Raw genomic sequence first — 13,725 nt, forward strand, 5'->3', positions numbered from 1 at the left:
TGAGTTCATCTCTTCTGAATAATACCTTGCAAATTCAACCACTGGAAACCTACATAAGCTTCTAATATTATTTTCCCACGTCATTCCCTAGAGCTAAACCTTATTAGCTATATGCCTCCCAAGTTATTGCGAGGAATAGTTTCATCAACTATCACCACTGCATAACATGGATTACCATCCTTCCAACTTCAGGGCTCATTCATACCCTAGTAGTGTTAAAGAATAAATTATTCATGACACTTTAGACTTTATTTGAGAGAACTGCTACAATGGGGTCTTTGCAGGAAGGGAGAGAGATTGAGCTCAACTCCAAATACATTAAGGACAGGTGGAGGTTTACAGCCTAGGAGCAGGAAGAGGGTCAGTGGATGGAAAATTACTAAGAGGGAACATCAGCAGTGGGGGGATACTGGGTAAACTGAAAGGATTTCTGCTGAAGGCAGACCAGGGTGATAAGACATCAAGGGCAGGGAATAAAAAGTTGAACAGACAGATATCAAGGGTAGGGGATATGTGTTAAACTCACTCAGCAAGATTCTTGCTAAAACTGGACTGGGGATGCCTGGGTGGCCCAGTCGGTTAAGCACCTGCCTTGGGCTCAGGTCGTGATCCCAGGGTCCTGGGATGGAGTCCTGCATCCGGCTCCTTACTCAACGGGAAGCCTGCTTCTCTCTCTGCCTCTGCCTTCTGCTCCCCCTTCTTGCACTCTATGACAAACACAATCTTGAAAAAATAAAATAAAACTGGACTAAACGGGCAGGGCCTCTGGATAAGGATGGAATTCAGGGTCAGGGCCTAGTTAGAAAGAGGACTCAGAAGCCTGACTCAAGTTTGGTCAAAGGAAAGAGTCTTTGTCCATACTTTGGCTCCTCCCCACTCCCAAACTTTGAGAAATATTACCAATTTGGTCTTCTTCCACTTGTATATAATCACTTACTTTCAGTTAGATCTTTTACATTGGCCTTCAAACGTGTTCAGTGTAGGGGTGCCTGGGTGGCTCAGTTAGTTAAGCATCTGCCTTTGGCTCACATCATGATCCCAGGGTCCTGGGATCAAGCCCCAGAGCAGTGGTCTCCAGCTCCCAGCTCAGTGGGGAGTCCACTTCTCCCTCTGCCCCTCCCTCTCTCCCTCTGCTTCCTCCCCTACCTCTGCTTGCCCCCTCCTCTGCTCCCCCCGCCCCANCGTGCTCACTCTTGCTCTCAAATAAAATCTTTGGGAAAAAAAGAGTTCTCAACGTAAATGTAAACAACAAAGCTTTCTCGAGTCTACATATCTTTCTTGCAACATCTCTATTGTTCTCATCTTGACACCTTCAAAATCAAACCTCTCAAAGTTTTTCTCTATGCTCACCATCCACATTTTCTCAGCTCTCATTTACACAATAACATATTTCAATTTTACTTTAGCCTCCATTACTACACTGAAACAGCTCTTCCTGAGTCATTCATGACTCTATGTAACTAAATGCATTGGACATTTTCTGATCTTCATCCTATTAGACCTGTCTGCAACATTGAACACAGCCATCCCTACACTCCATCCTGAATCTATTCCTAACATACATTGCACAACACTCCTCTGATTTTCCTCTGCTCTGCTCTTAGTATCTGTAGCTTCATCTCTTTTTATCTGGCATGAAATACTGGTGTTTCTCAAGGTCTCCCTTTCCTCTCTCTCTCTCCTCTCTTTAGGTAATTAATTGCATCCACACTTCACCTTCAAGTCCCATTCTTCAGAGGTAACTCACAGAACTACATCTCCAGCCCAGACTTTCCACTCAACTCCAGACTCTTATCCAATTTCTTATTCAACAGCTCCATCTGAATGTCCCAAAGGAATGTGTCAAAATGTCTCCACATGTACAGAATTCATCTCATGTTCTTGTTCCACAAATCTGGTCTTTTTTCATGGGTCCCTGTAGCAGGTGAAAGCATCACCCTCCATTCAGTCACACAACAGTCATCCCAGGGGGTCATTCTTCATCCCCAATATTGCTCACCACCCTATCCAATTGATCTCAATATACCACGATGGTATGCAAGTTTGTCAATGGCAAAAAGTAACCCAGAAGAATCTTTAGATAGTAAATGTATAAAAGGATTAAACTCAAACTTTGTGATCCTGCAGTTTTTTTAATGGGAAGAAATTCAAGTGCATGTCATGTGTTTTGCTTTCCCCAAAATCCATTGTTTTATTCAAAGATTTTTAAGTAATCTCTACACCTAACACGGGGCTCAAACTCGCAAACCAAATAATGAAGGATAGTCGGAAGAAAGGCAAGCAGGGACAAGGGGCTCCCACCCTAAAAGGAAACCACCCTGGATGGAGCCCTCCACCCTTTCCCACGTGAACAACTACCTGATAGGTAGATGAGCCGTGGACAAACACCTGACTGAGTGACAGGCACGTGGAGGGTTAATCAGATTAAAATAGCCTTCCAAGAAGCCATAAAAACCCCTAGATGTGACTACCAAAACGGGAACCCTCTCGGGTCCCCTCCCTCTTCGGGAGCTTTTTACTATCGCTCAATAAACTTTGCTTTGCTGCCCACCCCTCTTCCCCAGGTCTACCTCTTCGTTCTTCCAAGCAACAACCAAGAGGTGCAGGCACTAACTAAAGAAAAATCCTGAAACACCGAGATCAAGAGTCACATGCTCTACTGACTAAGCCAGCCAGGCACCCCCCCCAAAAAATCTATTATATTGATAAAGTATCTCACAATAAATTGTACCTCACAGAGAAGTATTTTTACACAGGGAACATACTCTGGATTAAAAACAAGGATTGCCAGACAGGTCCCTATACCATTAGAACAGCAAAGTCATATGGGGCCTGATGGTAACCACCGTTCAAACCTCATCAACGAGTAGCTAGGGGATCCACAACCCCAGGAGGATGGCCTGGAGGGAGAGGGCAGGCCCTGTTCAGTAGGCCTAGAAGGCCAAGCGCCCGAGGGCAAGTGTGCGGAGCAAACTGCGTTTTGCAGGCCACGTGAGCACCCAGGCACCCTGGGATCTGTCTGGGGTCTGAGCCGTGTAGGGATCGATCAGGCCACCAGCAGAAACGTCTGGAGGACACACCTCCACGCCAAGGTCCACCCGCCCCAAAACAGAGTTATTAACTTCTTTCCCTGAAGCGGGATCTCCACAGAACTCCTTGGCCTGGCCATCCACGGAAGTCCGCTGAGGAGAGACACCTGGAGGACCGGACGCCCACGGAGATCCTGTGTATCTTCCCTGCTTATAGCCAGAGGGGATCTGACGCAAACCACCTTCCCTGCTCCAACTCCACATCTGCAGTGCAGCTCCGAGAACCGGGAGGTCCAAGAAGACGGGCTGCTGTGCTGGGACGCCCACATTCACACAGACCCAGCGGTCGTGGGGCAAGTGCGAGCAGAGTGAACTGAGCATGCGCATGTAGCCCCGGCCACAGCCGTGTCCTGGCTCCCAAGAATCCATCCGCTCTTGGCTGTGGTGGAGGGGAAGTCACAGTCAGAGGCAGGCGCTAATGGGGGTCACGCTGGGCTGCCAGGCTCCATACGCACAAAGTTGAGAATCAGAGAATATGGGTTTAGGTTTCGGTTCATCATTACGCGTGGCCTGGGATGGATCAGTTCACACAAACGGGAACTCTCTTTCCTAGGTAAATATATTGGCACAGGTTACATCAGCCTGGTGAACAATCACAGATTGTGAATCTCCCTAAAAAAATCCTCCGTCTTCAGACAGTCCGCAGTAAAATCCAGGTAGCAATCCATCCCTGATAGCGTAGTTCCTGACATCACTTCTGGTGCAGATGATGTTCCCATACTTCTGACATTGTCATCCATAGTTTTCCAAAATTTCCAAGGTCGCAATAATAAAATGGGCCTCTCCCCTGCCCCTCATCTTGTCTTTAAGCCATTCAAAAATGCTTCCTTATAATCTAAATGTCTGTGATACTCCTATAATGTTTTGTTGTTTTTTAAAGATTACTTACAGTTCTCCTATAGCTCTCTTTTCCTACATTTGGAATTAGACACGGTTTTCCTTTGAGCCAAGTCAAAAGTCCACAAGTGTCAGTGCCCTATACATGCTCAGAATCATTTTTCCCGGACAAGCTCTAGTTAGGGTCTCTGATTAAGTTTGTACGGTCATGCTCTCTATTTAGGGTAAGTTCTTCAACCAATCTAATTGAGCACCTGGATGTTGGTTTTTCACTGCTGAAGGATGCTAAAGGCAAGCTTTGTCTCAGGTGTTTTCTCATTGGGCCCCAAATATCTTCCCATTGGCTTCCCCAGATGCGTCTGAATCCTTAGTGGGTGGCCCTCTTCTAGGCTCTTGTACTTGGAGCCTCTTATACTTATCTGTAAAATGGGGGTAGTTAAGCCATTGGGTGAAAAAACTAAAGCTAAAAGAAACTGAGACTTCCTTATCTACTGTTTTTTAGACTGCTGCTCACAACCTGTTAGTGATCTAGATCAATTTAGTGGCTTCCAATCAGCATTTTTTAATAAATAGAGTTTTAAAAACAAACCAGTGCACAGCACCTAGCAAGGAGTCTTTATCACGAAACTGTTTCAGCTGTGTGCGTGTGTGTGCACACACTTGTGTGTACGCACTTGTGTGTACTGGGTCATGATATATATTTATTTGCTTACTGATTGACATGAGTCTTTTTTTAGGGTAAGAGTTGGTCTAGATCAGTGGTTCTTAAATTATGGTCTCTACACCAGCAGTGTCAGCTATTACCTGGGACTCATTAGAAATACAAATTTTGGGGCCTCATCCCAGACCCACTGAGTCAAAACCTTTAGGGGTAGAGCCTGGCAATCTGTGTTTTAAAAATCCTCCCAGTAACTCTGATACACACAAAAGTTTGAAAAACATGGGCTCTACATAATTTAGCCTTTCTCAAAGTGATTAGAGGCCTAGACAAAATGATTTCAGTGACTCTTTTCTCATTCCTCCCAAGTATGATACATAGACAGAGGGTATTCTAGATGCATAGGAGAAAAGCTAATAATTACATATGCTGTATGCCTTAGGGCATTAGGGCTTAATTCTGTCTTGGAAATAGTTGAGAATAATGTCCCAAGATTCCCACAGTGTCAAATATATGTTACTTCACCCAAATTTTCCAAAACATAAAGTGATCCAACACAAAAAATTAAATACAATTATTCCTGCTTAAAATGTATTTTGTTCTTATTTTTATTGTGTTTGTAAACAATGATCCCATCTGATAATAAAGAAATTAACTCTTAACTATAGAGAACAAACTGATGGTTACCTGGGAGGAGGTGGGTGGGGGGTTGGATGAAATAGGTGATGGGGATTAAGGGGTGCACTTGCTATGATGAGCAGCAGGTGATGTATGGAAGTGTGGAATCACTTAATTGTACACCTGACACTAATATTACATTTTATGTTAACTGGAACTTAAATAAAAACTTAAGAAAAAAAGAAATTAAGTAAATAACTGTTACTAAGAATTGGAAACTAAGATTTCTGAGGATATTCAGAATTAGCATCATGTTCATTTATCTAATCATAATGGTCATATTGATAAGCTCCCCTTAGGACAGTGATTTACGGCCTTTATTCTGGTTTCACCCTGTTTTCTTCACAGCACACTCCCAATCAGCATCTCTTGTCACAAGCTGTGATTCTCCTGGGGAGTCATGGGAGGGAGGGAGGCTTGAAAAATCTCCTTAAAGACTCTAATGCCTCACACCATAAAGAATAACTACTCTAGGATAAAAGACAAAGTTGCTAATAACAATCTAAGACAGCAGAGAACATATCATCCTACCAGAATAGCCTAGTTTTAAATAGGCATTGACTGAGTTCCAGGATGATACAAGAGCTCAGAGCATAATTCATCGTCGTACACTTATTTATTCCCTGCAAAGAATCACTTTATTCTTTCAGAAGAAAACAAAATCTGGTCATGAGAAAGGAAAAATTTTCTTGTCAATCAAATAATCAACATTTTTATGCCTATTGTGTATGTATCAATGTACTAAACAATATGTAGGACATGTGTGGCTTTATAGCAACTGGATAGAAAAGATCAGAACATATTAAAGAAGCAACATAAAAATATAACATTAATATATGTTAAATTATGAAGGACTGATTATGAAATCATTTGAGGTGGTTTTAAGAAAAACAGATTTCTTTCTTTTTTTTAATGATTTTTTTATTATATTATGTTAATCACCATACAGTACATCCCCAGATTCCGATGTAAAGTCCGATGCTTCATTAGTTGCGTATAACACCCAGTGCATCATGCAATACGTGTCCTCCTTACTACCCATCACCAGTCTATCCCATTCCCCCACCCAACCCCTCTGAAGTCTTCAGTTTGTTTCTCATAGTCCATAGTCTCTCATGTTTCATTCCCCCTTCTGATCACCCCCCTTTTCTTTATCCCTTTCTTCCCCTACCGATCATCCTAGTTCTTATGTTCCATAGATGAGAGAAATCATATGATAATTGTCTTTCTCTGCTTGACTTATTTCACTTAGCATTATCTCCTCCAGTGCCGTCCATGTTGCAGCAAATGTTGAGAATTCGTTCTTTCTGATAGCTGAGTAATATTCCATTGTATATATGGACCACAGCTTCTTAATCCAGTCATCTGTTGAAGGGCATCTCGGCTCCTTCCATGATTTGGCTATTGTGGACAATGCAGCTATGAACATTGGGGTGCATATGGCCCTTCTCTTTACTACGTCTGTATCTTTGGGGTAAACACCCAGTAGTGCAATGGCTGGGTCATAGGGTAGCTCAATTTTTAACTTTTTAAGGGACCTCCACACTGTTTTCCAGAGTGGCTGTACCAACTTGCATTCCCACCAACAATGTAGGAGGGATCCCCTTTCTCCACATCCTCTCCAACTTCTAAATCCATCCAAAAATGCTGACATAAGATGCATCGGAGGCAAGGCCCTGGAATCTGCATTTAAGTCCCCCAGATAGTTATGATAGCCAATCAACTTAGGCACCCCCCACCACCTTAGAAATTCAAAGAGGAAAATTTATCTTAATTGGTGCAGTGAGAGAACACCTTCTTTGTGGGGCAGTGAAGCTGAACTAAACCTTGAGGATCTGGTAGAATGTGAGCAAAGTAGCAGAGAGGACAGAGGGAATCTATGTGCACCTGTCTGGAACAGGAATGTTACCTGGGATGAAGCACTAAGGGATCTCTGAGAGGTAGAGAATGAGTGCCTAAGGCAGTCAGGGAAGACTTCCCCCAAACTGAGTATTAAAGACTGAGCTGCCAGGCAGAGAATGAGGGAAAAGGGATTCCAGGCAGAAGCAACAACTTGTACAAAGTACAGAGGAATGGAAGGGTAAGGTGTGTTAAGTGAATAGTAGAAGTTCCGTATGACTAGTGAAAAGAATCAAAGTATGCCACTTTGGCATTTGGATTATTTTTAACTGAAGGCAATTGAGACTCAACAGTTGAAGAAAGAAGTCTTCTCAGAGCTTCCACTAACTGACTACAAACAGAAACTTCTGAGAAACTAGGCCTGCCATTAACCCCACCCCAAAAGAGTTTTATGGCCATGAAGAAAGTTGGCACCAAGTCGAGTCTGCACAAACAAACCTTTCTAAAAATAACATTTGTCTTTCATTAGTTCCCCCCATATACTTACCTTCCCAGTTTACCACTCCAGGAGCTCAAATCCCCTTTGTAGTCACTTCTCCACAATTTATCACTCATTGTTAAAATGGTATATAAACTTTCAAGTCTAACTACCTTTTTGGGGTTTTCACTTCTTTCCTGTGAAGCACTATGAACATTAAGAAAAAAAAGGAACAATAAAAATGTGTATGTCTTTTTGCCTGTTAATCTGTCTTTGTCTAATTTATAGGTGTCATTCATTAACTGAGAGGGCAGAGGAAAACTTTTTCTTCCCGTACCCTAGAAAAGGCAGAGGAGAAAGGAGAGGAGCCCTATGAGAGGTATGGTAGGAGAAGTGATCAACAGGATTAAGACATAAAGGAATAAAAATAATTGGAAATCTCAAACTCACAGGAAGGCAAGTAAATTGCTGGGTGTAAATGTATATTATATATTGTATGAGTGATATGGGATCCAAAAACCATAAAGTACTATAAGGGGCAGCCTTCTCAACCCAAGCCAATAGTTGGCTTGATGGGCAATAGGAGCCCAGTGCTGCCAAGTTATCTGATTTATGTTTTCAAGAAAACACAACAATCTGGATTTTTAGACACTATCTTTAAGCTTCTAAATGACTCAAAATTCTTTAAAATATTAGTCCAAACAAAAAAAAACATTGGGCTGATTTGGATACTAGTGTATCACCTCTGGGCTAGAATCTAAAAGACTCTACTGCACCCAAATTAGACCAGTGTCTATCTGGTTCACCATGTGCCTTATTTACTTGTTGGCAGAACATAACAACTAGCCTGAAGCATTGTTGGGTAGACAACAGAAATCAGGGTTGGAGCTTTTTTTCAGAAAGACCTAGAATGAATGAATGAATGAATGAATGAATGAATGAATGAATGAATGAATAAGGTGCCTGGGTGGCTTAGTCAGTTAAGTGTCAGACTCTTGATTTCAGCTCAGGTCATGATCTCAGGGTTGTGAGATCGAGCCCTGCATCAGGCTCTGTGCTGAGCATGGAGCCTGCTTAAGATTCTCTTGTGGTGAGCGCTGTGTCTTGTGTAGGACTGATGAATCACAGACCTGTACCTGAGACAAATAATGTATGTTAATTAAATAAAATTTTTTCTCTCGGGATGTCTGCCTTTGACCCGGTTCTTGATCCTGGGGTCCTGGGAATGAGCCCCATGTCTGGCTCCCTGCTTGACAGGGAGTCTGCTTGTCCCTCTACCTCTGCCCCCCACTCACGCTCTCTCTCTCTCTTTCTCTCAAATAAATAAATAAAACCTTAAAAAAAACAAGAAGAAGATTCTCTCTCTTGGGGTGCCTGGATGGCTCAGTAAGATAGCCATCTGACTTTGGCTCAGGTCATGATCTCAGGGTCCTGATACCAAGCTCAGTGGTGGGCTTCACCCTCAGCAGGAAGTCTGCTTATCCCTCTCCCTCTCTCTCCAATCATGTATGCCCTCTCTCTCTCTCTCTCAAATAAAAATCTTTAAAAGAAAAAAAGATTCTCTCTCTTCTTCTCCCTCTGCCTTCTCCCTGTGTTCTCTCTCAATAAATAAATAAAATAAAAATTAAAAAAAAGAAAGACCTGGTTATATCTTAATCTATATCATCAACATCTATACCTCTTCCTCAGTTTAAACACAGACAACATACTGTTCTCAAACTTTGTAACATTCTCTTAGAATTGCCCAACAATATGCTAACATGGTCAGAAATATACACTAACATATACCATATACTAACATACTAACTGAAAATATACTAACATAGCCAGAGGCATGATTTGAAAACAAGCATTCTTTATCAAAGTTAGAGTATTTGAGGGGCCCCTGGCTGGCTCAGTTGGTAGAGCATACAACTCTTCATCTTGGGGTTGTGAATTCAAGCCCCATGCTGGATGTGGAACCTACTTTAAACAAATAAATAAAACACTTAAAAAATAATAAAGTAGGAGTACTTGAGACCCTATAAGATTAATTCTAAATGCTAATATTTAGGGGAGAAGAATACTGTTCTGTGCAGGCTGAAAGGGACTTTATTTAGTGCATATACAAACTCTCATTTCATGAGCAACATGAACAAATCTATGGTCTTTCTTATTTTCTCCTTGTTGGAAGGTTATTCTAAAGGCGATTTCATTAAAACTGGAAAATGCTGTTATTTTTCAAACTATTTTGAGAAAGAAAAATAATTGTAGATGCCTGTTTGACACTAACTCTTAGAAGACCATTCTTGGACAAATGACAAACCTACTTCATTGCCATTATACAAATTACCCTTTTATAGATTTTAGCAGTAACTTTCTTAAGAATCTCAGCTGCATAAATTTTTTTTTAAAGATTTTATTTATTTATTCGACAGAGATAGAGACAGCCAGCGAGAATGGGAGCACAAGCAGGGGGAATGGGAGAGGAAGAAGCAGGCTCGCTATAGCAGAGGAGCCTGATGTGGGGCTCGATCCCATAACGCCGGGATCACGCCCTGAGCCGAAGGCAGACGCTTAACCGCTGTGCCACCCAGGCGCCCCATCAGCTGCATAAATTTTTAACTACTACCTAATTCAAAACTTCCCTTATAATAATCTTTAAGATTATGACATAAAAAGATTTTCCTCTGAAAACCGAAATCAGTTTTCATTTCAATTTTCCCCTCTGTATTTTTTTTCACAAGTATGAAATATGATTTCTTTTACTTTTACTCTTTTCAAGAAAGTCTGGAAAGGCTGGTCTTTAAAGATCATTCAAGATTTCTACTCTCTAGGAAAGGCAGTGTGGTAGGCAGAATGATGAACCCCCCCCCGAAGTTACCTGTGTCCTAATTCTCAGAATTTATTAGTATGTAACTTTAGATGGAAAAAGGGACTCTGTAGGTGTGGTTAAATTAAGGATCTTGAAATGGGGAGATGATTCTGGATTATCTGGGTTGGCCCAATATAACAACAAGGGTCCTTACAAGCGAAAGATGGGGAGGAGAGTAAGAGAGAAGTTGTAACATCAAGGAAGCAGAGATTGGAGTGATGTGATTGTTGAAGAAGGAGAGGGGTCACAAGCCAAGGTATGAGGACAGCTCCCAGAAGCTAGAAAGGGACGAAAATAGATTTTCCCCTAAAGATTCCACAAGGAATGCAGCCTCGCTGATTTTAGGCCTGTGAGATCCCTTTCGGACATCTGACCTTCAGAACTAAAAGGTAATCAATTTGTCTTGTTGTAAGTCACTAAATTTGTGGTCACCTGTTACAGCAGCCCCAGGAGACTAAAACAGACAGCAACCAGCCCTCCCCAGGGATAGACACTAGGAAGGGTTTTAACTGGTATTTTATACTCTTTTGTGGTAGGAGTCTAATCAAAGTTTACCAGGGTTAGTAAATAGTCCCGTGTCTCCTCACAAGAGCACCCCCAACAAGTCTTCATCCAGCCTCTAGCTGAACAACTTCTACACAGAAAACTCATCATCTCTCATAGGTACCTGATGGACTTCAGATACCTTTAAGTATTAGAAAATTCATTCTTGTACTGAGCCGAGGCCAAAACCAGGGTTCCTTAACTCCCAGATCAGTGTTCTTTTCATTCTATTAAATTCAGCTTGAATGAGGTCTTTAGATATCAAGTTTACAATATAAACAATTTCAAAATACAATGCATAAGATTCCTAGATCTTATAGAAATGACAATATTTACTTTTCATTGTTTTTATTGCAGCAAAATTCATTATAAAATTATTTTAAAAATTACATTGGCTACCCTCCATTTAAATTAACAATTTGCATTAGAGAGAGAAGAAGAAATTTAGGGGAATTATCACTTGTTCACTCACGAATATTACGTATTACATTAAGAAGTGACTCAAAAATGATACCCTTTATTTTCCCCAATTGATTTTGCATTAAGCATTACTTTTTGTTAGCACCTTCAATAACCCTATGAGAACAAATAATAATTCCATTTTCATTGTAATTAGGTAATTAATGTGCAACATATCCAGGCTTCAACAAATTCCACTAGCTACATCTTCCTATTTTTTCATATCCTACATATAAATCCTNCAAATAATAATTCCATTTTCATTGTAATTAGGTAATTAATGTACAACATATCCAGGCTTCAACAAATTCCACTAGCTACATCTTCCTATTTTTTCATATCCTACATATAAATCCTTATTTAACTAGTCATATCTGAAGGAATATGGATTCAGATATAACTCAGTCTCAAAATCCAGTTCCTTAATGGCCTTATGATTTTTGACAGATCGTTAAGCTACTGAGCCTTAGTGTCATTATTGTAAAATGGGAGTAATACACAGGCTTATGATTGCATAAAATAATATGGATCAAAGGAGTAATACCATGTCAAACCCAGCATAGGTACATAATAAATATTAATTCCTTTTCCCACTCCAGATAATGCAAAATAAGGAACTAAAAAAGTAGTACTGTTAAGGTTAGGGGCATTTAGCCGTAAGACACAAAAATGTTTGAGAACTACAAAATAAAATTTACTGGTAGAGTGTGAAAATTCTTTAAATGCTTACACGATTCAACATTATGCCAACTCATGGTTAAATGTAATTTTCTAAATGTGCCATCACTTTGAAACAATTTTCCTCACTTATGAATAATTTCTAAGTACATACCCAATCAATAACTGACAAGGAATCATAAGCGATTATGAGTTGAATGTCACAGAGAGCCAAATGTCAAAAACAAAAAAGTTTACTCGCGGTTTAAATTGTGTGGATTTAAATATAAGCGATTCAATCTAATATGGAAGGAAGCCCCCCCCCCCCCCCCCCCCCCCCCCCNAAGCCCCCCCCCCGCTCCTCCCGCCTCTTTATAACAGGACGCCTGGGAATAAAACGTCTGGAACGGGCTCAAGAAATCAGGGACAGAAAGCAACAGGGGAATGACACATCCATGTCAAAGGAAAGTTGACGCCTCTCTAACCCTGAAATAAAGCTACTGCAGCCACAAGTAAATCAAAACGCATGTTATCTGCCGTTCTCGACGCTGGCCAGTCCACGCCGGTCCTACGGAATTAGACAGGAGTTTTTCCTTTCTGCACGACCCACAGCTCAGGCGAAAACACCGCAGCACGCTGCGGAGATCCACTCGGTAACTCCTTGGGATCCCGAGACTCCGTTTTCACAGCCAACACCCACCACGTCTTGAGACACCACCACCCCCCAAGCTCCTCCCGCGCCCGCCTCGCCCCAAGATTCGCACATGCGTACACCCAACTAAGAGAGGTTAGAGCGCTCCCCCTCGCGGGTCCCCACGCCCAGCTGCCACGCAGCCAGTCCTCCTGCCCTTCTTCGGGCCTCCGGCTTCACTATTCAATAATACGCATGTGTAAGACGGTGCCGCCCGGCAACCTTTTAGCCAGTCGGGGTGGGGCGGCGGGCGGGACCGAGTTTCTTGCGCACGCTCAGGACATGCGCAGTGCAGCTGCTGAGGCGCCAGCTGTCGACTTGGAAGTTCCGGGGAGGCAGCGCATGCGCGAGTGTACGCGTTGCCGGCGAAGAGGGGAGCCTGACGACTCGGAAATTTGAATACCACAGTAGCATGGAGTGTGACCTCATGGAGACTGACATCTTGGAGTCGTTGGAAGATCTAGGGTAAGACTGCCAGGGTACGGGTCTCCTAAACCTCACACTGACGGCCCCCGGGAACACCTCCGCCGCCCCAGTCGGGGACACCTGCCTCTGCACGCCGCACCCGGTGGTTCCTGAATGTCGCCTCCTTATGGCTCCGGGACCCCAATGCCACGTCCACTGTCTGCTCTGCCGGGTCGGGGCCCTCCTAACACGACGACCCTAGGCCTGCCCTGTGCTCCCTGCCGCCGAGTTACCCGCAGCGTTTGTCAGTCATGCGTGTCATTGTCTGGGCTCTGGGTTCTCGCCACCCCCCTCCCGGAGCTTCTCTTCTTGCTCCCCATCCTCTTGCCCTACCCCCTCACTCTAGAGGTTGCCAAAGTTGATTCTCTTTTTTTCCAGTTGTCCTCCAAACTTCCTGCTCCTCTCTTGAGCCCCTATTCCTACCCCACCCCATTTTTCTCAAAAAATCTCCTTTGCCCAGTCATCTCTGCATGCACT

At 42.6% G+C, this 13,725-nt stretch overlaps 1 protein-coding gene across 1 annotated transcript in view; it reads left to right on the forward strand.

Moving 5' to 3' along the window:
• The first annotated feature begins 13,091 nt into the window (after positions 1-13,091).
• FAM98A (family with sequence similarity 98 member A) overlaps positions 13,092-13,725 on the forward strand; it is a 16,316-nt gene continuing 15,682 nt past the window's right edge. Inside the window, exon 1 of the mRNA XM_002931180.4 lies at positions 13,092-13,248. Coding sequence (XP_002931226.1) covers positions 13,196-13,248 — 53 coding nt within the window. The 5' untranslated portion in view covers positions 13,092-13,195. The remainder of the gene's footprint in view (positions 13,249-13,725) is intronic.

Source organism: Ailuropoda melanoleuca, chromosome 4, assembly GCF_002007445.2.
Source record: "Ailuropoda melanoleuca isolate Jingjing chromosome 4, ASM200744v2, whole genome shotgun sequence".
Lineage (NCBI taxonomy): Eukaryota > Metazoa > Chordata > Mammalia > Carnivora > Ursidae > Ailuropoda > Ailuropoda melanoleuca.